General features: G+C 47.8%; 1 protein-coding gene across 2 annotated transcripts in view; it reads right to left on the minus strand.

Annotated features, from left to right (window-relative positions):
- Positions 1-27,039, minus strand: part of ADGRD1 (adhesion G protein-coupled receptor D1) — a 1,635,406-nt gene that overhangs the window by 1,337,084 nt on the left and 271,283 nt on the right. For both annotated transcript variants that reach the window (XM_069620079.1, XM_069620080.1), the window contains one exon: positions 18,535-18,655. In XM_069620079.1, coding sequence (XP_069476180.1) covers positions 18,535-18,655 — 121 coding nt within the window. The remainder of the gene's footprint in view (positions 1-18,534; positions 18,656-27,039) is intronic.

The raw sequence follows: 27,039 nt of genomic DNA on the forward strand, positions 1-27,039 counted from the left end.
AAACCCTTACTTTACATGTTCGGCCAAAGTAGATTTTGTGGATGGGTGGTCTATATTGGAAACAGGACCCCACAATATGGTTTGCTTTTGAAGTGTTATACATCACGGTATAAATCCCAGGGTTAGGTCGAAATTCATATAAAACTTTGCTGAAATTTACTCCGAGCTGGAGCAAAATCCTGGGGTGCTTTAGTTTAAGGGGAATTCGTTCTTAAAAGTTTCCCAATTTTCTCTCCTGCCAAAACAGCATTTTCAGATATAAAGTTCTGCGCTTTATTTCCAAAAGAGGTTGTATCGAGATAATTCCTAATTCCATTCTGATGACCTGGATGGGGCAGCCTAAAAGGAAACCCAGTGCTATTTTCCAAAGCTTCTCTTCAAACCAGCCCAACAACTGAAGTGTATCCAACCGAAAGGGAACTCAGCTATGCGGTGTACCTGGGACAAGGCATGAGTTGTATAATGTTATAAGTATGGATATAGAACAGCCTCCTGTGGCACTATTACCATTTTTGGTCACCAGGAGTTTACCCACAGCTCTGGGTCATTCCATCTTTTTTTGGTACTGAGCAAGACCTCTAGGTACTAAAACCTTTCCACCACCTCAATCTTGCGAGTGTTGACATACCACATGCACTTAGTAGTTGTCCAATGATTTTGGCCAATGACCATAGTCTTGGATTTAGAATAATTTATCTTGAGACCTTTTATACTCACATAATCAGAGAGGTTATTAGGAAGCGTTGTAGACCTACGGCAGTCTGATCTATTAAAACTAGGTCGTCTGCATAGCCCAGCCATGGGACGGGTATCTGGACTATATTAGGGGGAAAGTTATGCTCCATGCACGGCGGCCGAGAATCTTCTCAAAAGCTATGGGGCCAATATAGAGCCTTGCTTTAGGACTTTGTTTGTTTCTACGGGTTTAGATGATATGCCCTCATTGTCAAGTTTAACTTGAACAGTGGTCCCTTCGTACAGCTGCACGCTCATCTATAAGAGCACTTGCGATGTTCCCCAATTATGCAGCTTGCGTTTCACAGTCTCAAATGAAATCCACAACCGCCATCTATTATGAATGCCCAGGGGCGCCTAGCACAGCCTTCACTAGTTGTTGAAGAATTAAGATGTTATGGATTGTACCATGGCCTGGCCAGAAGCCCAACTGAAACCGAGACAGTAGATGTTTCTCCTCGACCCAATTCCTTAAATCTCTTAGCAGTGCATTTGCGAAGACTTTCCCTGGGATTTCCATCAAGGGTAGGATACGATAATTAGCTGGATTCGATCGACAGACTGGTACTATGTACACTATGAATGCAGTGGTCAAAGTACAGACTCATGCTATGTGTGGGTTGCTCATGAATGCAGTGGTCATGGTACAAATCCATGCCTATGTGTGGGTTGCTCATTAATGCAGTGGCCACAGTACTCACTCATGTTATGTGTGGGTTGCTCATTAAAGCAGTGGCCACAGTACTCACTCATGCTATGTATCGGTTACTCATTAATGCAGTGGCCATACTACACACTAATGTAAGGTGGTGGTTACCCATTCATTCAGTGGCAAATTACACACTCATGCTAAGTGTGGGGCACTCATTAATGCAGTGGCCACAGAACACATCCATGCCTATATGTGGGTTACTCATTAATGCAGTGGCTACAGTACTCACTCATGCTATGTGTGGGTTGCTCATTAATGCAGGGGCAACAGTACAAACTTGTGCTATGTGTGGGTTGCTCATTAATGCAGTGGCCAGAGTACTCACTCATGCTATGTATCGGCTACTCATTAATGCAGTGACCATACTACACACTAATGTAAGGTGGTGGTTACCCATTCATTCAGTGGCAAATTACACACTCATGCTAAGTGTGGGGCACTCATTAATGCAGTGGCCACAGAACACATCCATACCTATATGTGGGTTACTCATTAATGCAGTGGCTACAGTACTCACTCATGCTATGTGTGGGTTTCTCATTAATGCAGTGGCCACAGTACTCACTCATGCTATGTGTGGGTTGCTCATTAATGCAGGGGCCACAGTACACACCCATGTTATGTGTGGATTGCTCATTAATGCAGTGGCAAATTACACACTCATGCTAAGTGTGGGCTACTCATTAATGCAGTGGCCACAGTACACACTCATGTTAGGTGTCGGTTACCCATTCACTCAGTGGCAAATTACACACTCATGCTAAGTGGGGGCTACTCATTAATGCAGTGGCCACAGTACACACTCATGTTAGGTGTCGGTTACCCATTCACTCAGTGGCAAATTACACACTCATGCTAAGTGTGGGGCACTTATTAATGCAGTGCCACAGTACACATTCATGCCTATATGTGGGTTACTCATTAATGCAGTGGCCACAGTACACACTCATGTTAGGTGTCGGTTACCCATTCACTCAGTGGCAAATTACACACTCATGCTAAGTGTGGGCTACTCATTAATGCAGTGGCCACAGTACACACTCATGTTAGGTGTCGGTTACCCATTCACTCAGTGGCAAATTACACACTCATGCTAAGTGTGGGGCACTTGTTAATGCAGTGGCCACAATACACATTCATGCCTATATGTGGGTTACTCATTAATGCAGTAGCCACAGTACACACTCAAGCCTATGTGTAGGTTACTCATTAATGCAGTGTCCACAGTACACACACATGCTATGTGGGGGTTGCTCATTATTGCAAGGGCCAAAGTACTCACTCATGCTATGTGTGGGTTGCTCATTAATGCAGGGGCCAGAGTACAACTCATGCTACGTGTGGGTTGCTCATTAATGCTGTAGCCACAGTACTCACTCATGATATGTGTGGGTTGCTCATTAATGCAGGGGCCACAGAACTCATGCATGCTATGTGTGGGTTACTCATTTATGCAGTAGCAACAGTACACACTCATTTTAGGTGTTGGTTACCCATTCATTCAGTGGCAAATTACACACTCATGCTAAGTGTGGGGCACTCATTAATGCAGTGGCCACAGTACACATTCATGCCTATGTGAGGGTTACTCATGAATGCAGTGGCCACAGTACTCACTCATGCTATGTGTGGGGCACTCAATGCAGTGGCCACAGTACACACTCATGTTATATGTGGGTTAATCATTAATGTGGTAGACCACAGTACACACTCATGCCTATATGTGGGTTACTCATTAATGCAGTGGCCACAGTACACACTCAAGCCTATGTGTAGGTTACTCATTAATGCAGTGGCCACAGTACACATTCATGCCTATGGGTGGGTTACTCATTAATGCAGTGGCCACAGTACTCACTCATGCTATATGTGGGTTACTCATTAATGCAGTGGCCACAGTACACACTCATGTTAGGAGTGTGCTACCCATTAATTCAGTGGCAAAGTACACACTCATGCTATGTTTGGGGCACTCAATGCAGTGGCCACAGTACACACTCATGTTATGTGTGGGTTAATCATTAATGCAGTGGCAACAGTACACAGGCATGCCTATGTGCGGGTTACTCATTAATGCAGTGGATACAGTACTCACTCATGCTATGTGTGGGGCACTCAATGCAGTGGCCACAGTACACACTCATGTTATGTGTGGGTTAATCATTAATGTGGTAGACCACAGTACACACTCATGTTATGTGTGGGTTGCTCATTAATGCATTGGCCACAGTACACACTCATGCTATGTATCGGTTATTCATTAATGCAGTGGCCATACTACACACTAATGTAAGGTGGTGGTTACCCATTCATTCAGTGGCAAATTACAGACTCATGCTAAGTGTGGGGCACTCATTAATGCAGTGGCCACAGAACACATCCATGCCTATATGTGGGTTACTCATTAATGCAGTGGCTACAGTACTCACTCATGCTATGTGTGGGTTGCTCATTAATGCAATGGCCACAGTACTCACTCATGCTATGTATCGGTTACTCATTAATGCAATGGCCATACTACACACTAATGTAAGGTGGTGGTTACCCATTCATTCAGTGGCAAATTACACACTCATGCTAAGTGTGGGGCACTCATTAATGCAGTGGCCACAGAACACATCCATGCCTATATGTGGGTTACTCATTAATGCAGTGGCTACAGTACTCACTCATGCTATGTGTGGGTTGCTCATTAATGCAGGGGCAACAGTACAAACTTGTGCTATGTGTGGGTTGCTCATTAATGCAGTGGTCACAGTACTCACTCATGCTATGTGTGGATTGCTCATTAATGCAGTGGCCACAGTACTCACACATGCTATGTGTGGGCTACTCATTAATGCAGTGGCCACAGTACACACTCATGTTAGGTGTCGGTTACCCATTCACTCAGTGGCAAATTACACACTCATGCTAAGTGTGGGGCACTTATTAATGCAGTGGCCACAGTACACATTCATGCCTATATGTGGGTTACTCATTATTGCAGTGGCCACAGTACACACTCAAGCCTATGTGTAGGTTACTCATTAATGCAGTGGCCACAGTACTCACTCATGCTATGTGTGGGGCACTCAATGCAGTGGCCACAGTACACACTCATGTTATATGTGGGTTAATCATTAATGTGGTAGACCACAGTACACACTCATGCCTATATGTGGGTTACTCATTAATGCAGTGGCCACAGTACACACTCAAGCCTATGTGTAGGTAACTCATTAATGCAGTGTCCACAGTACACATTCATGACTATGTGTGGGTTACTCATTAATGCAGGGGCCACAGTACTCAGTCATGCTATGTGTGGGTTACTCATTAATGCAGTGGCCACAGTACACACTCATGTTAGGAGTGTGCTACCCATTAATTCAGTGGCAAAGTACACACTCATGCTATGTTTGGGGCACTCAATGCAGTGGCCACAGTGCACACTGATGTTATGTGTGGGTTAATCATTAATGCAGTGGCAACAGTACACAGTCATGCCTATGTGCGGGTTACTCATTAATGCAGTGGCTACAGTACTCACTTATGCTATGTGTGGGGCACTCAATGCAGTGGCCACAGTACACACTCATGTTATGTGTGGGTTAATCATTAATGTGGTAGACCACAGTGCACACTCATGTTATGTGTGGGTTGCTCATTAATGCATTGGCCACAGTACACACTCATGCTATGTATCGGTTACTCATTAATGCAGTGGCCATACTACACACTAATGTAAGGTGGTGGTTACCCATTCATTCAGTGGCAAATTACACACTCATGCTAAGTGTGGGGCACTCATTAATGCAGTGGCCACAGAACACATCCATGCCTATATGTGGGTTACTCATTAATGCAGTGGCTACAGTACTCACTCATGCTATGTGTGGGTTTCTCATTAATGCAATGGCCACAGTACTCACTCATGCTATATATCGTTTACTCATTAATGCAATGGCCATACTACACACTAATGTAAGGTGGCGGTTACCCATTCATTCAGTGGCAAATTACACACTCATGCTATGTGTGGGGCACTCATTAATGCAGTGGCCACAGAACACATCCATGCCTATATGTGGGTTACTCATTAATGCAGTGGCTACAGTACTCACTCATGCTATGTGTGGGTTGCTCATTAATGCAGGGGCAACAGTACAAACTTGTGCTATGTGTGGGTTGCTCATTAATGCAGTGGCCACAGTACTCACTCATGCTATGTGTGGATTGCTCATTAATTCAGTGGCCACAGTACTCACTCATGCTATGTGTGGGCTACACATTAATGCAGTGGCCACAGTACACACTCATGTTAGGTGTCGGTTACCCATTCACTCAGTGGCAAATTACACACTCATGCTAAGTGTGGGGCACTTATTAATGCAGTGGCCACAGTACACATTCATGCCTATATGTGGGTTACTCATTATTGCAGTGGCCACAGTACACACTCAAGCCTATGTGTAGGTTACTCATTAATGCAGTGTCCACAGTACACACTCATGCTATGTGGGGGTTGCTCATTATTGCAAGGGCCAAAGTACAAACTCGTGTTATGTGTGGGTTATCCATTCATTCAGCGGCACAGTACATACTCATGCCTATGTGTGGGTTACTCATTAATGCAGTGGTCACAGTACTCACAGTACTCACTCATGCTATGTGTGGGTTGCTCATTAATGCAGTGGCCACAGTACTCACTCATGCTATGTGTGGGTTGCTCATTAATGCAGGGGCCAGAGTACAACTCATGCTATGTGTGGGTTGCTCATTAATGCTGTAGTCACAGTACTCACTCATGATATGTGTGGGTTGCTCATTAATGCAGGGGCCACAGAACTCATGCATGCTATGTGTGGGTTACTAATTAATGCAGTAGCAACAGTACACACTCATTTTAGGTGTTGGTTACCCATTCATTCAGTGGCAAAAAACACACTCATGCTAAGTGTGGGGCACTCATTAATGCAGTGGCCACAGTACACAGTCATGCCTATGTGCGGGTTACTCATGAATGCAGTGGCCACAGTAGTCACTCATGCTATGTGTGGGGCACTCAATGCAGTGGCCACAGTACACACTCATGTTATGTGTGGGTTGCTCATTAATGCATTGGCCACAGTACACACTCATGCTATGTATGGGTTACTCATTAATGCAGTGGTTATAGTACACATGCATGCTATGTGTGGGTCACTCGTTAATGCAGTGGCCGCAGTACACATTCATGCCTATGGGTGGGTTACTCATTAATGCAGTGGCCACAGTACTCACTCATGCTATGTGTGGGTTACCCATTAATGCAGTGGCCACAGTACACACTCATGTTAGGAGTGGGCTACCCATTAATTCAGTGGCAAAGTACACACTCATGCTATGTGTGGGGCACTCAATACAGTGGCCACAGTACACACTCATGTTATGTGTGGGTTACTCATTAATGCAGTGGCAACAGTACACATTCGTGCCTATGTGCGGGTTACTCATTAATGCAGTGGCCACAGTACACATTCATGCCTATGTGTGGGTTACTCATTAATGCAGTGGCAACAGTAGACATTCATGACTATGTGTGGGTTACTCATTAATGCAGTGGTCACAGTACTCACTCATGCTATGTGTGGGTTACTCATTAATGCAGTGGCCACAGTACACACTCATGTTAGGAGTGTGCTACCCATTAATTCAGTGGCAAAGTACACACTCATGCTATCTGTGGGGCACTCAATGCAGTGGCCACAGTGCACACTCAAGTTATGTGTGGGTTGCTCATTAATGCATTGGCCACAGTACACACTCATGCTATGTATGGGTTACTCATTAATGCAGTGGTTATGGTACACATGCATGCTATGTGTGGGTCACTCATTAATGCAGTGGCCACAGTACACATTCATGCCTATGGGTGGGTTACTCATTAATGCAGTGGCCACAGTACTCACTCATGCTATGTATGGGTTACTCATTAATGCAGTGGCCACAGTACACACTCATGTTAGGAGTGTGCTACCCATTAATTCAGTGGCAAAGTACGCACTCATGCTATGTGTGGGGCACTCAATGCAGTGGCCACAGTACACACTCATGTTATGTGTGGGATACTCATTGATGCAGTGGCCACAGTACTCATCCATGTTATGGTTAAGTTATCCATTCATTCAGTGACACAGTACAGACTCATGCCTATGTGTGGGTTACTCATTAATGCATTGGTCACAGTACACACTCATGTTAGGAGTGTGCTACCCATTAATTCAGTGGCAAAGTACACACTCATGCTACGTGCCAGTTACCCAATAATTCAGTGGCAAATGACACACTCATGCTAAGTGTGGGGAACTCATTAATGCAATGGCCACAGTACTCACTCATGCTATGTGTGGGTTGCTCATTAATGCAGGGGCCACAGTACAAACCCATGTTATGTGTGGGTTGCTCATTAATGCAGTGGCCACAGTACACACTCATGTTAGGAGTGTGATAACCATTAATTCAGTGGCAAAGTACACACTCATGCTATGTGTGGGGCACTCAATGCAGTGGCCACAGTACACACTCATTTTATGCGTGGGTTGCTCATTAATGCAGTGGCCACAGTACACATTCATGCCTATGTGTGGGTTGCTCATGAATGCAGTTGTCACGGTACACACTCATGCTATGTGTGGGTAGCTCATTAATGCAGGGGCCAAAGTAGAAACTCATGCTATGTATGGGTTGCTCATTAATGCAGTGGCCACAGTACTCACTCATGCTATGTGTGGGTTGCTCATTAATGCAGGGGCCACAGAACAAACTCATGCTATGTGTGTGTTGCTCAATAATGCAGTGGCCACAGTACTCACTCATGCTCTGTGTGGTTTGCTCATTAATGCAGGGGCCACAGTACAAACTCATGTTATGTGTGGGTTGCTAATTAATGCAGTGGCCACAGTACTCGCTCATGCTATATGCGGGCTACTCATTAATGCAGTGGCCACAGAACACACTCATTTTAGGTGTCGGTTACCCATTCATTCAGTGACAAATTACACACTCATGCTAAGTGTGGGGCACTCATTAATGCAGTAGCCACAGTACAGATTCATGCCTTTGTGTGAGTTATTCATTAATGCAGTGGCCACAGTAAGCATGCATGCCTATGTGTGGGTTACTCATTAATGCAGTGGTCACAGTACTCACTCATGCTATGTGTGGGTTACTCATTAATGCAGTGGCCACAGTACACAATAATGTTAGGAGTGTGCTACCCATTAATTCAGTGTCAAAGTACACACTCATGCTATGTGTGGGGCACTCAATGCAGTGGCCACAGTACACCCTCATGTTATATGTGGGTTAATCATTAATGTGGTAGGCCACAGTACACACTCATGTTATATGTGGGTTGCTCATTAATGCAGTGGCCACAGTACAAACTCATGCTATGTATGGGTTACTCATTAATGCAGTGGCTATAGTACACATGCATGCTATGTGTCTGTTACTCATTAATGCCGTGGCCACAGTACTCACTCATGCTATGTGTGGGTCACTCATGAATGCAGTGGCCACAGTACACACTCATGTTAGGTGTTGGTTACCCATTCATTCAGTGGTAAATTACACACTCATGCTAAGTGTGGGGCACTCATTAATGCAGTGGCCACAGTACACATTCATGCCTATGTGTGGGTTACTCATTAATGCAGTGGCCACAGTACACACTCATGATATGTATGGGTTACTCATTAATGCAGTGGCCACAGTACACACTCATGTTAGGAGTGTGATAACCATTAATTCAGTGGCAAAGTACACACTCATGCTATGTGTGGGGCACTCAATGCAGTGGCCACAGTACACACTCATTTTATGCGTGGGTTGCTCATTAATGCAGTGGCCACAGTACACACTCATGCTATGTATTGGTTACTCATTAATGCAGTGGCCATAGTACGCACGCATGCTATGTGAGGTTACTCATTAATGCAGTGGCCACAGTACACGTTCATGCCTATGTGTGGGTTACTCATTATTGCAGTGGCCACAGTACTCGTCCATGTTATGTTTGGGTTATCCATTCATTCACTGGCACAGTACAGACTCATGCCTATGAATGGGTTACTCATTATTGCAGTGGCCACAGTACACACTCATGTTAGGAGAGTGCTACCCATTAATTCAGTGGCAAAGTACACACTCATGCTATTTGTCGGTTACCTATTAATTCAGTGGCAAATGACACACTCATGCTAAGTGTGGGGCACTCATTAATGCAGTGGCCACAGAACTCACTCATGCTATGTGTGGGTTGCTCATTAATGCAGGGGCAACAGTACAAACTCATGCTATGTGTGGGTTGCTCATTAATGCAGTGGCCACAGTACTCACTTATGCTATGTGTGGGTTGCTCATTAATGCAGTGGCCACAGTACTCACTCATGCTATGTGTGGGTTACTCATTAATGAAGTGGCCACAATACACACTTATGTCAGGTGTCGGTCACCCATTCATTCAGTGGCAAATGACACACTCATGCTAAGTGTGGGTTACTCATTAATGCAGTGGCCACAGCACTCATCCATGTTATGTTTGGGTTATCCATTCATTCAGTGGCACATTACAGACTCATGCCTATGTGTGGGTTACTCATTAATGCAGTACCGCAGTACACACTCATGTTAGGAGTGTGCTACCCATTAATTCAGTGGCAAAGTACACACTCATGCTATTTGTCGGTTACCCATTAATTCAGTGGCAAATGACACACTCATGCTATTTGTCGGTTACCCATTAATTCAGTGGCAAATGACACACTCATGCTAAGTGTGGGGCACTCATTAATGCAGTGGCCACAGTACTCACTCATGCTATGTGTGGGTTGCTCATTAATGCAGGGTCAACAGTACAAACTCATGCTATGTCTGGGTTGCTCATTAATGCAGTGGCTACAGTACTCACTCATGCTATGTGTGGGTTATTCATTATTGCAGTGGGCAGAGTACACACACATGTTAGGTGTCGGTCACCCATTCATTCAGTGGCAAATGACACACTCATGCTAAGTGTGGGGCACTCATTAATGCAGTGGCCACAGTACTCACTCATGCTATGTGTAGGTTACTCATGAATGCAGTGGCCACAATCCACAGTCATGTTAGGAGTGTGATAACCATTAATTCAGTGGCAAAGTACATACTCATGCTATGTGTGGGGCACTCAATGCAGTGGCCACAGTACACACTCATGTTATGTGTGGGTTGCTCATTAATGCAGTGGTCCCAGTACACACCCATGCTATGTATGGGTTACTCATTAATGCAGTGGCCATAGTACGCACGCATGCTATGTGTAGGTTACTCATTGATGCAGTGGCCACAGTACACATTCATGTCTATGTGTGGGTTACTCATTAATGCAGTGGCCACAGTACTCATCCATGTTATGTTTGGGTTATCCATTCATTCAGTAAAACAGTACAGACTCATGCTCTGTGTGGGTTGCTCATTAATGCAGGGGCCACAGTACTCACTCATGCTATGTGTGGATTGCTCATTAATGCAGGGGCCCCAGAACTCATGCATGCTATGTGTGGGCTACTCATTAATGCAGTGGCCACAGTACACACTCATGTTAGGAGAGTGCTACCCATTAATTCAGTGGCAAAGTACACACTCATGCTATTTGTCGGTTACCCATTAATTCAGTGGCAAATGACACACTCATGCTAAGTGTGGGGCACTTGTTAATGCAGTGGCCACAGTACTCACTCATGCTATGTGTGGGTTGCTCATTAATGCAGGGGCAACAGTGCAAACTCATGCTATGTGTGGGTTACTCATTAATGCAGTGGCCACAGTACTCACTTATGCTATGTGTGGGTTACTCATTAATGAAGTGGCCACAGTACACACTCATATCAGGTGTCGGTCGCCCATTCATTCAGTGGCAAATGACACACTCATGCTAAGTGTGGGTTACTCATTAATGCAGTGGCCACAGTACTCATTCATGTTATGTTTGGGTTATCCGTTCATTCAGTGGCACAGTACAGACTCATGCCTATGCGTGGGTTACTCATTAATGCAGTGGCCACAGTACTCACTCATGCTATGTGTGGGTTACTCATTAATGCAGTGGCCACAGTACACACTCATGTTATGTGTGGGGCACTCATTCATTCAGTGGCACAGTACAGACTCATGCCTATGCAGAGGGCACTCATCAATGCAGTGGGCAGATTACTGACGCATAATATGTGTGGAGCAAATAAGCAGTAGACACCCGTTGCACAGGCTGTGCCAGGGTGCAGGATCATTGCTGGGATTGGCTGCCACTGGCCACCGCCACAATGGACATTCCATGCTGCTGCTGTTCGAGGAAGACGTGATTGAGTTTCTTATGGTCTTATTGATTCTGTGTCTAATTTCATATGCAGTCAACACAGCTGTGGCTGATAACAGTTGTGACATTGTCCTAAATGAAATGTTGAAGTTTTGGCATGAGATTGGTTACTTACATCTGGTGATTAGTATTACTATTCAGTGAAGTCAATGTTATATTTACAACTGACTGGAAGTGATTTGGTGTGATTTAATGTATGATCGTGTATTCTTTGTATTATATTAACTTTTTCAGAAGTGTGATTATGAACTAAGTTTTTCCCATAATACACATTTTCAGCCCTTTCCCTATGACAAAATATGGAAATACCACACAAAAGAGCCTCAGAGTGCAGAGGACTACCAGCAAATCTCGACAGTTCCCTGTAGGCCAGTCCACCCCTGCCCGGGTGCAGAGGCCCACCGGGAAATCTCCAGAGTTCCCTATAGGCCAGTCCACCTCTGCTGAGGGTGCAGAGGCCCACAGGAAAATCTCCAGAGTTCCCCATAGGCCCGTCAACCCCTGCTCAGGGTGCAGTGGCCCACCGGTAAGTCTCAGAGCTCCCTATAGGCCAGTCCACTCCTACCAGGGTGCAGAGGCCCACCGGGAAATCTCCAGAGTTCCCTATAGGCCAGTCCACCTCTGCTGAGGGTGCAGAGGCCCACAGGGAAATCTCCAGAGTTCCCTATAGGCCAGTCAACCCCTGCTCAGGGTGCAGTCGCCCACCGGGAAGTCTCAGAGCTCCCTATAGGCCAGTCCACTCCTACCAGGGTGCAGAGGCCCACCGGGAAATCTCCAGAGCTCCCTATAGGCCAGTCCACTCCTACCAGGGTGCAGAGGCCCACCAGGAAATCTCGAGAGTTCCCTATAGGCCAGTCAACCCCTGCTCAGGGTGCAGAGGCCCACCGGGAAATCGACAGAGACCCCTATAGGCCAGTCCAGCCCTGGTTAGCCCCCTTTACCTGATGCTTTTATATCGCCCTCCTACAATGAATGAGAAGCTCACGGTACCCCAATATTACATGTACCATGATTAGTTAAGCCATTACATATAGCGCAAGGTGACCTCCATGTAGGATTCAAGGACAGGAGTGGGTGCAGGCCGGTGACCTCCAGCTGCCTTCTAACCTTCTTGGCTTTGCACAATCTATCACTTCTCCCACTCACATGAAAGGGAGCCCTCGGGACCGGATCCTGGCGTCTGCATTTTTCCTGCATAGTCACCGTGTTTCCTTCACGTCTAAACGGAAGTCCAGCTGTTGTAGACTGAATGATGTGGTACTATCGAAAGCAACACCGGAACTAATCACAGGAACTTATAACCTTGATTTTAACATCTTGGTTCCTGATCCAGTCCGTTCATAAAACAACTCCATTATTGCAACTTGAGGCGCAGTGGGACCCCATTATTCCGCAAAAGCCTTGCAATGCCAAGAACTTTATGACCGGGGCGCACCAAAGGGCACTGATCTAGGAGAGCTGATGTTCACGCAGCAGAAAGGAAACTGAATACAAATCTGAACAGAGGCAAGCAAAAACCTGCTGTAATTCTCAGAGAGTTTAAGCAGTAAATTCAGCAAAGTTGCTCTGAAAAATCCTTTCTAAACTTAGCATCCCTACACCACAACTAAAGGGCCATGAGCCCTCCAAAAGTCAACGCTGCACATTCCGGCAATTCTTTGCAAACACAATCATTGAGATCCGTAGATGTATGGAGTTGAGTGAGCTATTTCTACTGAAACCAGGCATTCATCCTCCCACTTCATGCCTCATTCTGTGACCCCGGGTGGGATCACTTCTGTAGTGAACACGCAGACATCAACAGCAGGCCCTGGTGACCGCTGCCCCTCTGTAATGACATGATATGCTATGATATGATATGGCATTTATAATGCGCCTATACACAAGTGTTTCAAGGCTCACTTAGATATCCTGTCTCCCCTCTAAACCAACATTGATACCTCCTGAGTTATGGAGAGGTGCCTTCCCGGTATTCTTGAGGAATCATAGCTAACTCCGCCGCTAAAGAAACCTTGTCTAGACTCAGCGATATCCTCAGATGTTGGACCAGTCTCTGATTGTTCATCTTTCTTAGGACCTTGGACGAAGGTCCATCAACCCAAGCAAGAGCGTCTATTGACTTCCTAGAAATCCAGCCAGAGGTTCCATCAACCCACGCAAGAACGTCTATTGACTTCTAAGAAACCCAGCCAGAGGTTCCATCAACCCAAGCAAGAGAGTCTATTGACTTCCTAGAAATCCAGCCAAAAGTTCCATCAACCCAAGCAAGAGCGTCTATTGACTTCCAAGAAATACAGCCAGAGGTTCCATCAACCCAAGCAAGAGCGTCTATTGACTTCCAAGAAATCCAGACAGAGGTTTCCATCAACCCAAGCAAGAGCGTCTATTGACTTCCTAGAAATCCAGCCAGAAGTTCCATCAACCCAAGCAAGAGCGACTATTGACTTCCTAGAAATCCAGCCAGAGGTTCCATCAACGCAAGCAAGAGCGACTATTGACTCCCTAGAAATCCAGCCGTCAGGCTCTAGGTCTGGTCGGAGCTCAGAAACAGCTCTTCTTGATATAAAGGACAAACTCCTCAAACTGCTGGACACTCATGGAGCCTGTACGCTCAAGCTGCTCGGTCTAGCAGGCGATTGCCATACAGCAGGTCCTCAGCTTCTCCTAGATAGAACCACCTAGAACCTGAAGCCAAAGCCTGTTGCCTATGACGGGCCACTTTCTTCTGAGCACCCAACTCGATCACTACCATAGCAAAAGGCATGCTTGACTCTTATCCTGTCACTTGGGGCTACTCAAGGCTCATGTCTTCCAACCATCTTATTCACCGTACACATTAGGCTGGACTTGCTGGTCAGTCCATGTTTCAAAACTATGCAATGGACTCCCAGATCTCGGCCGCACTCGCTGCTGCTGCAGAGGAACATTGAGAACACACCCAGGAGGCCTGTCATGTAACTGAAGATTGGATCAAAGACAACTATCCAAGTCATAACGGCTGCAAAACAGAAGTTGTATTTTTACATCTGGATCACGTAAACGTACTGCACGCTCCATTTATCACCAAATCCTAATCTCCTAAGAATTTATCAAAACTACAGATAAGGTCAAATCTCTTTCTATTTTCTTTGCTGCCACCACGTCCATGACCCCACAGGTAAACTCCATCGTGAGTTCTTTTAATTTAAAGTTAATAATGAAAATCTGCTTCTTTTGTCAAAAGAGAACTGTGCTACAATTCCTTACGGATTCAATGGCTCAAAATTGATTATTTCCATTTCATCGTAGGAGAAATTAATAAGGGCCTTCAGCAACTGGAGATTATCATATACACTGCAGCTTGCATTGCCTGGGAGAATATTCACCCTGTGTAAATGGAGACTGCGCCGGCTGACATGATTGGCTACGGTGAATTTCAAAGCCAGGACCCTAACATAATGCAGGGCATGGCCCGCCTTGTTCTAAAGAGATTAAGAAGCGCATTACAGGTTTCCAGTAACCTGCCGGTCATTCCGGCAGGTTCCCGGCAAAGCGGCCTGACCGTTACCAGCGCCCGATATCTCGGTATTACCAGGATATTACGGGTGCCGGCAACAGCGTTAAGTTCCCATTCCATGGAGTCGCAGAGTACTTACAGTAATGATTTGCCAGTAGGTGCCTAAACTACTAGCAGGGCAGGCTTGCTGGTGGATCAGAGTCCCTACAGGCAAACTTGGAGTGTGCTGGACTGGTAAAAATGGCAGAGTCGATATTACATGCATTTTTTCTGTCAATTTTCCCGATCGGCACACTTGTAATGAGCCCCTAAGTCTTGATACCAGCCAGCTTGCACAGTGATATCGGCAAATTAACTTCTGGCTGCGGTGCTCCGCAACAGATGCACAAAAGTCCTTGGATGCTCTTCCCAGATGCTGGCACAATCCCTCTGGAATTCTTTGCCCGGGAGATTTCCAAGGATAGGCCGCTGCTGTCCTAAAAACGTTCTCATCCATTAACATTTGGTGGACTAGATTCCTCCCTTAATACAAGCTTAACAACTACCTTTCCTCACCCCCATTCCTGTTCTGTACTGTCTGGGGCAGTCAGTTCCTAACACTTAGATACCTGCTTGGTCATAATGCTTAGATACCTATGTGGTCATAGCGCATGGATACCTGCTTGGTCGTAGCGCTTGGATACCTGCTTGGTCGTAGTGCTTGGATACCTGTTTGGTCATAGCGCATGAATACCTGCTTGGTCGTAGTGCTTGGATACCAGCTTGGTCATAGTGCTTGGATACCTGCTTGGTCATAGCGCTTGAATACCTGCTTGGTCATAGTGCTTGGATACCTGCTTGGTCATAGCGCTTGAATACCTGCTTGGTCATAGTGCTTGGATGCCTGCTTGGTCATAGTGCTTGGATACCTGCTTGGTCATAGCGCTTGAATACCTGCTTGGTCGTAGTGCTTGGATACCTGCTTGGTCATAGCGCTTGGATACCTGCGCTTGGTCATAGAGCTTGAATACGTGCTTGGTCATAATGCTTGGATACCTGCTTGGTCATAGCACTTGGATACCTGCTTGGTCATAGCACTTGGATACCTGCTTGGTCGTAGCGCTTGGATACCTGCTTGGTCGTAGCGCTTGGATACCTGCTTGGTCGTAGTGCTTGGATACCTGCTTGGTTGTAGCGCTTGGATACCTGCGCTTGGTCATAGCGCTTGAATACGTGCTTGGTCATAATGCTTGGATACCTGCTTGGTCATGGCACTTGGATACCTGCTTGGTCGTAGTGCTTGGATACCTGCTGGTCGTAGCGCTTGGATACCTGCTTGGTCGTAGCGCTTGGATACCTGCTTGGTCGTAGCGCTTGGATACCTGCTTGGTCGTAGTGCTTGGATACCTGCTTGGTCATAGCGCTTGGATACCTGTGCTTGGTCATAGCGTTTGGATACCTGCGCTTGGTCATAGCGCTTGGATACCTGCTTGGTCATAGCGCTTGGATACCTGTGCTTGGTCATAGCGTTTGGATACCTGCGCTTGGTCATAGCGCTTGAATACCTGCTTGGTCGTAGTGCTTGGATACCTGCTTGGTCGTAGCGCTTGGATACCTGCTTGGTCGTAGCGCTTGGATACCTGTTTGGTCGTAGTGCTTGGATACCTGCTTGGTCGTAGCGCTTGGATACCTGCGCTTGGTCATAGCGCTTGGATACCTGCGCTTGGTCATAGCGCTTGAATACCTGCTTGGTCGTAGTGCTTGGATACCTGCTTGGTCGTAGCGCTTGGATACCTGCTTGGTCATAGCGCTTGAATACCTGCTTGGTCATAGTGCTTGGATACCTGCTTGGTCATAGCGCTTGAATACCTGCTTGGTCATAGTGCTTGGATGCCTGCTTGGTCATAGTGCTTGGATACCTGCTTGGTCATAGCGCTTGAATACCTGCTTGGTCGTAGTGCTTGGATACCTGCTTGGTCATAGCGCTTGGATACCTGCGCTTGGTCATAGAGCTTGAATACGTGCTTGGTCATAATGCTTGGATACCTGCTTGGTCATAGCACTTGGATACCTGCTTGGTCATAGCACTTGGATACCTGCTTGGTCGTAGCGCTTGGATACCTGCTTGGTCGTAGCGCTTGGATACCTGCTTGGTCGTAGTGCTTGGATACCTGCTTGGTCGTAGCGCTTGGATACCTGCGCTTGGTCATAGCGCTTGAATACGTGCTTGGTCATAATGCTTGGATACCTGCTTGGTCATGGCACTTGGATACCTGCTTGGTCGTAGTGCTTGGATACCTGCTGGTCGTAGCGCTTGGATACCTGCTTGGTCGTAGCGCTTGGATACCTGCTTGGTCGTAGCGCTTGGATACCTGCTTGGTCGTAGTGCTTGGATACCTGCTTGGTCATAGCGCTTGGATACCTGTGCTTGGTCATAGCGTTTGGATACCTGCGCTTGGTCATAGCGCTTGGATACCTGCTTGGTCATAGCGCTTGGATACCTGTGCTTGGTCATAGCGTTTGGATACCTGCGCTTGGTCATAGCGCTTGAATACCTGCTTGGTCGTAGTGCTTGGATACCTGCTTGGTCGTAGCGCTTGGATACCTGCTTGGTCGTAGCGCTTGGATACCTGTTTGGTCGTAGTGCTTGGATACCTGCTTGGTCATAGCGCTTGGATACCTGCGCTTGGTCATAGCGCTTGGATACCTGCGCTTGGTCATAGCGCTTGAATACCTGCTTGGTCGTAGTGCTTGGATACCTGCTTGGTCGTAGCGCTTGGATACCTGCTTGGTCGTAGCGCTTGGATACCTGCTTGGTTGTTAGCACATATACAAATCAAATCAATTAAAATCAAGAACATTATCATGTTCCACCAACACCCCACCCCCTATGTCGCCAATGGACATTTCAGAAACAGAGAACACGGGGCTTTTAAGGGCAAATGTCCCAGCACTTTCCATTCTAGAAGGCTACATTGTCGGGTATCAGTACATGTTTCACACTATCCACACTTAATGGCCAGAGAAAGAAGGTGCCTGCAACGTCAATGCCCATCGTATGGGTTAGACTTCGGGGTGCACCATTGATTTCCTGAGCTGGGGGTTGGTGTCGCCACCGGTGAGTCTGCTGTGACCATATCAAGGGCCTTGAAGGAGCAGAGATACCGCCCCTCCCGTGCCTGGCTCTGGGGGGGGGGGCGGAGGGGGCGCCACATGTCTGGAATTGGGGCTCACCTGCCACTGATGACGTCCCCTCGATGGTGGTGATGGACGCCGGGATGTCCTCCAGGCTGGTGACCATGTGCAGCATGACCTTGTCCACGGTGTCGATCAGGCCTCCGACCACAGGCTCCGTCTGGAGAGAGAAGAGCAGACTTTGAGAGCAGCGCCCATGCGCCTTCGGGTTAGGTGCGCGCTACAAATGAATAAATACATAAATGGGCAGAGGCGGCAATATTGGGCAAGAGAGAGCGCTCCAGACCAGGACCCAGTGAAACCCACACAGTGGAAGCAGGTGGACCACCGCAGGCCTTCCAGCCATCCCAGGACACCACCAGAGGCAGAGAGCCCTGCGGTCAATGGGAGATTTACCAAAGAGGCACATAAAAGATCTGGGGTAGAGCCAGTCACACATAGGACAAGCCCAACATGTCACACTTCACATCAGAAGGTATAGGCCAGCCCCCCTCTGGACTCTAGACACCATGCACATCAGAAGGTACAGGCCAGTCCCCCTCTGGACTCTAGACACCATGCACATCAGAAGGTCTAGGCCAGTTCCCCTCTGGACTCTAGACACCATGCACATCAGAAGGTATAGGCCAGCCCCCCTCTGGACTCTAGACACCATGCACATCAGAAGGTACAGGCCAGTCCCCCTCTGGACTCTAGACACCATGCACATCAGAAGGTCTAGGCCAGTTCCCCTCTGGACTCTAGACACCATGCACATCAGAAGGTATAGGCCAGTCCCCCTCTGGACTCTAGACACCATGTACATCAGAAGGTACAGGCCAGTCCCCCTCTGGACTCTAGATCCCATGCACATCAGAAGGTATAGGCCAGTCCCCCTCTGGACTCTAGACGCCATGCACATCAGAAGATATAGGCCAGTACCCCTCTGGACTCTAGACACCGTGCACATCAGTTGGTAGATGTCAGTTGCCCTCTGGACTCTAGACATCATGCACATCAGAAGGTCTAGGCCAGTTCCCCTATGTACTCTAGACACCATATATATATATCAGTATGCCTAGCCAGTCCCTCTCTAGACATCATGCGCATCAGAAGGTATAGGCCAGTACCCCACTGGACTCTAGATCCCATGCTCATCAGAAGGTACGGGCCAGCCCCCCTCTGGACTCTACACTTCATGCGCATCAGAAGGTATAGGCCAGTCCACCTCAGGACCCTAGACACCATGCACATCAGAAGGTCTAGGCCAGTTCCCCTATGTACTCTAGACACCATATATATATATCAGTATGCCTGGCCAGTCCCTCTCTAGACATCATACACATCAGAAGGTATAGGCCAGTACCCCTCTGGACTCTAGACACCGTGCACATCAGTTGGTAGATGTCAGTTGCCCTCTGGACTCTAGACATCATGCACATCAGAAGGTCTAGGCCAGTTCCCCTATGTACTCTAGACACCATATATATATATATATATATATATATATATATATATATATATATATATATATATATATATATATATATATATATATATATATATCAGTATGCCTGGCCAGTCCCTCTCTAGACATCATACACATCAGAAGGTATAGGCCAGTACCCCTCTGGACTCTTAGACATCATGCACATCAGAAGGTCTAGGCCAGTTCCCCTATGTACTCTAGACACCATATATATATATATATATATATATATATATATATATATATATATATATATATATATATATATATATCAGTATGCCTAGCCAGTCCCTCTCTAGACATCATACACATCGTTAGGTTTGGGTCAGTCCCCTTCCGGTTTCTGGGCGCTATGCACATCAGTACATGCAGATCAGTCACCCTCTGGACTTCCTGCACATTAGTAGGTTTGGGCCAGTGTCCTTCTGGACTCTAGACACTATACACATCAGTAGGCGTAGATCGGTGGCCCTCTGGACTTCATGCACATCAGAGGGTCGAGGCCAGTGCCCTTCTGAACTCTAGACATCAGGCCCATCAGTTCATCCAGGCCAGTCCTCCTCTAGACTTTAGATATCAGGCACAACATTAGACACCCTCCACTCCACACCACGTCCCCCACTTTGCCCTGAGTGGTACCCCTCTGGGATGTCGTTGACCCGTGGTATAACCAGTAGCAGACCATAGATTTAAAAAAGTGTATAGTGTAAAATGCGGGCGAAAGATAGCGGGTCACGAAAACCTTTCTTACGTCGTGTTTTCCCGCCCTTAAACATCGATGTGACCCACTCCCCACTTTAAGACATTCTCTGGTGTGTTGATGAAATACTGCCCTAGAAAGGTGACTATTGCCAGTGGACGTGGACAGTGTGTGGTGGCAACCTCCTCACAAGCACACTTCTTAGCACACACATCTCCTGCTCCCCAAACCAGCAGCCTCAAGGCCCTTCACAAATCCCCACCAAGCCCATAGTGCAGTTCCAAATACACTGACACCACCCTAGCATTGCATCCTGCGTCACCCTTATCAGCACCGTGAGACGAATCAACTTCCGGGACACCCGTGGTCTAGGGATGAATATCGGTTTCTAAACCATCAATCAGCCCCACACCAGAAGGGATCTGAACAGATTGGAAACACAAGGCAATTCTAAACTTCCTTTTCCAATTTTGGTAACGTGGACGTAACGGCAGGCTTATCTCCGAAAGGTCGTGGATCGTTGGTTAGTTGCAACACAGCGAAAATACAATTATTAGACAATGATAAAAGGGACTGTCCAGTCAAGGTTGCATTCAAATATCTACTTTACTATTATTACAACAAACAGTTCTAGCACACTACAAAATACAACCCACCCTGTAAACACAGAGGACAGACAGTTTCCAGAAGGAAAAGGGATGTACACTGGATACTGACAGGACGGTAGTCGATAAAGTAATAAATCACAATAGTTCAAGAAAATGTGGTTTCAGCACAAAGGGAGAAATGGGTGGCAAAATTACAAAAGGGGCCTTCAGAGAAGGACCAGGGGGACAGAACCACAATGTACCTTGTGCGTTTAGAGGTCATTGGTGCTCGACATGGTTGAATCGGTCTCAGGGCACTTTGCTGCTCCTGCGACAAACTTCAAGATGGGAGAGAGCTGCAGTTATCAGGCGGCAGGCAGTACGGCGAGCAAGGCTGGATCGATGGCTACAGGCTGGCCTTCACAGCAACTCAGAGTCAGGAATCGTTGTCTTAGTGCTGGTTGGTGGGTCTGAAGCACTGGTCAAGGCATCTCAGGCGACGTTAAGGACTGCAGTGTGACAACAGTCAGCGGTGCAGTCAGTTGCAGCTCAAGGGGCTCGACTGGCTTGAAAATGTCCTTTAAGGCAGACGCTGGTTGATGCTTGGCGATGCACTCCCCCTAGTTTCTTCACTGAGCTTGTGTCCTTCTTTAAGACAGGTGGGCCAAAGCTGATCAAAGGGTTGCAGGCAACGGCCTTGTCTTCTGTTTGGTTTAGAGACTCTCTGGCTCTTCCCACCGAGGAAGCTTGCTGGCAGAGCTTAGCAGGGCACGCTGTGTGCTGGCTGGGTACCGGTTCTGTTGCTTCTGGAAGGTGCTCTGGATTCAGTATATTCCTCTGGTCGCTGGGAGATGTTTAGGGAGGGACCCTGCTTTCCTCATTGGAAATTCTGGGCTTCCTTCACTGGCAGAACCTGTAAGGCAGACTGTACCTGCAGTCAGGGTCCAAGTGAGTTCTCCTTGTTACTCCTTGCAAATTCTTCAGATGATCTGCCCAAAATAGGGTCTTGGCCCTCTTTTAAAGCAAAGTGGGCCCCAGTGATTGGTGTAGGCTAGCCTACCTTAATGAACCAATCATGGGTCTCCACCAACAATCTCCTGTATGCATGAGGTCATAACCAGAGTGCTCTGCAACAGAAAAGGTAAACGGGTGAAAACATGTAATACTAAGTGCCACCCATCTTCCTGTCTGTTGTGGCTCAAAGGGTCTATCTTGTTAATTGAGCTCTCTGTGGTTCCCGATTAAAGCGGCAGGTCTCCTTGAAGCTGTGGCGAGAACAGACTTTCTGTCTCTATCAAATCACATTCGCCTACCCTATGAATGGGGGTTGCCCACTGTAAACACATGTACCAGACATGACAGCTCACTTTCATTGATACATTAGGGCGGGAGCTGGCTTCAAGTTGACACAGTGCAAATGAAAGGGGTGTTGGGGTTTTCTTGTCCTTTGTTAGTCCTGTGACCAGGCCTCCCGTGGGCCTGTTTGAATTAACTCTGATTAGTATGAAAGCCTGCCACACAGCAGCTAACAAAGGAAAGGGTGGATCCATGGAGCCTGTGTTAGTTAATTCGGGTGGCCATGGCAGGAGGAAGGTTTTGCCTTCTCCCTTCTGAGATGCCTTGAGTTACTCTTGGCTGTCATATTCCAACTAAATATGATAGGGTTGGACGGTGCCTGTAGGCTGTGTCCACCCAGAGTACACGGGTCTATGTGTATGTTGTGCAGTGAGCATAGGAAAATGGTTTGAGGATTATCCCCACACATTTTCCGGAGGTTGATCTACCATCATTCAATTTCATTTAAAAGTTAAAAAAAGTGCAGGCAAGTGCACACCACCGTGTGGATGGGCGGATTCCTCACACACTCTGGATTAATCAACTCAGCCGTGTAGATATCAGACTGAATTATCCTGCATTTAGCTATCCACAAAAATACATTAACCAGCACCTGTCATTGTCATCAATGGACGCTTTCCAGATGATAAAATGTTGTGTAAGCAAGCATCAAAGTCTAGCTAGCACAGCCTTTTGGGTGGCAATGTGCGGTAAATCGAGCAGTAGTCTGGGATATGTTGTAGTCTATCTCTTTTCCTGCACTTCCTGGCACCCCTCTTTGCAGAATGCCTGCACATTTTGTTATCTACCACCCTTAATATCCCCTCCTCTCAAGGGTGCCAGATGATGGAGATGAACATCACTGCTGCACATTACATGTACTAGGTTTGCACCAAGTTTATCTGCCAGCTGCCAGAAGATGAGCTTTTAAGAGACAAACTGTTATGTGAACCTGATGTCTCAGGTGTATTCACTTTAAGTTGTTAATGGGTACATTACATTAATACAGTATTTTCTCTATGGAGTCGTTAATGTAAAGCTTTTGTTTCTTTGAGTTGATTCATTTTTTTCTATCTTTTGGAAACAATTTAAGAAAGCTTGAGTCTAATATTCTTTCAAGATCAAATCAATATTATTTTGATCCGTTGTCGCGGGGCCCCTAAAAGTAGTGGGGCCCGTAGGCCGGTGCCGACTTTGCCTATTTTGTAATCCGGCACTGGCACTCATATGGAATGTAAACAAAGCCTTTCTTTTAAAGCGCCTGTCAGGCGGGAAGACTTTCCAAGTCTTTCTTTGCACGTTTCATCCATGTCACTATTTTTTGGGGCAGTGTTTCCATCACCCCTTTATGTGCAAAGCAAATCAGCCGCAGCGTGCTGTGCGTGCTGTGCGTTCCCAGCTTTCAATGTCTGGCATTTGCAGCCAATTTGTTCCAATGGAATGTCCCGCAGCGTTTCCAGCATGCATAATACCATGGGAATATTAATCAATGCATGGTGCGTGTATTGAGCAGAGGTGGCTAACAGTATGAGGGGATACAGTGGGAATTTCTGCCCAGTTCAAAGTGAATTTGCACTGCTGCAAAGTGACTTTACACTGGCGACACAAGCCCTGCTTCGTGGAACCGTACAGAGTGTATTTTTACCGTGCAAAGTCTGGGTCATTTTATACTGCAAAAATGACTATGCGCTGACTTTGCCCAGACTTTGCACTGCAAAAATACACTTTGCATGGTTCCATGAAACAGGGTTTGTGTCGGCAGTGCAAAGTCACTTTTTAGCAGTGCATATTCACTTTGAACCGGGCAAATATTCCATGAATCGGGCCCAAGGGTTATTTCTATCAACGAACCCTGTGCAAGCATGTCGTTGAATAAATTCAATTCATGGTTGGAGCTGCTCTCTAACAAAGTCCGCTTCTGGAGTGAGGGCTGGCTGGGCTCTGAAAATCACAGCAGAATTCATGTCAGAGACTGTGGCATTCGCAGGGGGTTTCCCTTACCAAAGACTGTGGCATCTGTATGGGGTCGCCCTTACCAGAGACTGTGGCATCCGCATGGGGTCGCCCTTACCAGAGACTGTGGCATCCGCATGGGGTCGCCCTTACCAGAGACTGTGGCATCCACATGGGGTCGCCATGGGGTTGCCCTTACCAGAGACTGTGGCATCCAAATGGGGTCGCCATGGTGTTGCCCTTACCGGAAACTGTGGCATCCGCCTGGGGTCGCCCTTACCAGAGACTGTGGCATCTGCATGGGGTTGCCCGTATCAGAGATTGTGGCATCTGCATGGGGTCGCCTGTACCAGTGACTGTGGCATCCGCATGGGGTCCCCCTTACTAGCGATATTGGCATCTGCATGGGGTCACCCTTACTATAGACTGTGGCATCCGCATGGGGTTGCCCTTACTGGAAACTGTGGCATCCGCATGAGGTCGCCCTTACCAGAGACTGGGGCATCTGGATGGGGTCGCCAGTACAAGAGATTGTGGCATCCGCATGGGGTTGCCCTTACCAGAGAATGCGGCATCCACGCTGGGTGGCCCTTACCAGAAACTGTGGCATCCGCGCGCGGTCGCTCTTACTAGAGACTGTGGCATCAGCGTGGGGTTGTCCTTACCAGAGACTGTGGCATCCACACGGGTTCGCCCTTACTAGAGACTGTGGCATCTGCGCTGGGTTGCCCTTACCAGAGACTGTGGCATCCGCGCTGAGTCGCCCTTACCAGAGACTGTGGCATCCGCATGGCGAGCGCCCTTTCCATAGACTGTGGCATCCGCATGGGGTCACCATGGGGTTGCCCTTACCAGAAACTGTGGCATCCGCATGGGGTCGCCCTTACCAGAGACTGTGGCATCCGCATGGGGTCGCCCTTACCATAGACAATGGCATCCACATGGGGTCGCCATGGGGTTTGCTTTACTGGAAACTGTGGCATCCGCATGGGGTTGCCCTTACCAGCGACATTGGCATCCGCATGGGGTCACCCTTACCATAGAGTGTGGCATCCGCATGGGGTTGCCCTTACCGGAAACTGTGGCATCTGCATGGGGTCGCCCTTACCAGAGACTGTGGCATCTGCATGGGGTCGCTAGTACAAGAGATTGTGGCATCTGCATGGGGTTGCCCTTACCAGAGAATGCGGCATCCACGCTGGGTGGCCCTTACCAGAGACTGTGGCATCCACGCGGGGTCGCCCTTATTAGAGACTGTGGCATCTGCGTGGGGTTGTCATTACCAGAGACTGTGGCATCCGCACGGGTTAGCCCTTACTAGAGACTGTGGCATCTGTGCTGGGTCGCCCTTACCAGAGACTGTGGCATCCGCGCTGAGTCACCCTTACCAGAGACTGTGGCATCCACATGGGGTCGCTCTTTCCATAGACTGTGACATCCACATGGGGTCACCATGGGGTTGCCCTTACCGGAAACTGTGGCATCCGCATTGGGTCGCCCTTACCATAGACTGTGGCATCCACATGGGGACGCCATGGGGTTTGCTTTACTGGAAACTGTGGCATCCGCATGGGGTCACCCTTACCATAGACTGTGGCATCTGCATGGGGTTCCCCTTTCTGGAAACTGCGGCATCCGCATGATGTCACCCTTACCAGAGACTGTGGCATCTGCATGGGGTCACCAGTACAAGAGATTGTGGCACCCACATGGGGTCGCCCTTACCAGAGACTGTGGCATCCGCATCGGGAGCGCCCTTTCCATAGACTGTGGCATCCGCATGGGGTCACCATGGGGTTGCCCTTACCAGAAACTGTGGCATCCGCATGGGGTCGTCCTTACCAGAGACTGTGGCATCCGCATGGGGTCGCCCTTACCATAGACAATGGCATCCACATGGGGTCGCCATGGGGTTTGCTTTACTGGAAACTGTGGCATCCGCATGGGGTTGCCCTTACCAGCGACATTGGCATCCGCATGGGGTCACCCTTACCATAGAGTGTGGCATCCGCATGGGGTTGCCCTTACCGAAAACTGTGGCATCTGCATGGGGTCGCCCTTACCAGAGACTGTGGCATCTGCATGGGGTCGCTAGTACAAGAGATTGTGGCATCTGCATGGGGTTGCCCTTACCAGAGAATGCGGCATCCATGCTGGGTGGCCCTTACCAGAGACTGTGGCATCCACGCGGGGCGCCCTTATTAGAGACTGTGGCATCTGCGTGGGGTTGTCATTACCAGAGACTGTGGCATCCGCACGGGTTAGCCCTTACTAGAGACTGTGGCATCTGTGCTGGGTCGCCCTTACCAGAGACTGTGGCATCCGTGCTGAGTCACCCTTACCAGAGACTGTGGCATCCACATGGGGTCGCTCTTTCCATAGACTGTGACATCCACATGGGGTCACCATGGGGTTGCCCTTACCGGAAACTGTGGCATCCGCATTGGGTCGCCCTTACTATAGACTATGGCATCCACATGGGGACGCCATGGGGTTTGCTT

This window comes from Ambystoma mexicanum, chromosome 10, assembly GCF_040938575.1.
Source record: "Ambystoma mexicanum isolate Mex_15411 chromosome 10, UKY_AmexF1_1, whole genome shotgun sequence".
Taxonomy (NCBI): domain Eukaryota; kingdom Metazoa; phylum Chordata; class Amphibia; order Caudata; family Ambystomatidae; genus Ambystoma; species Ambystoma mexicanum.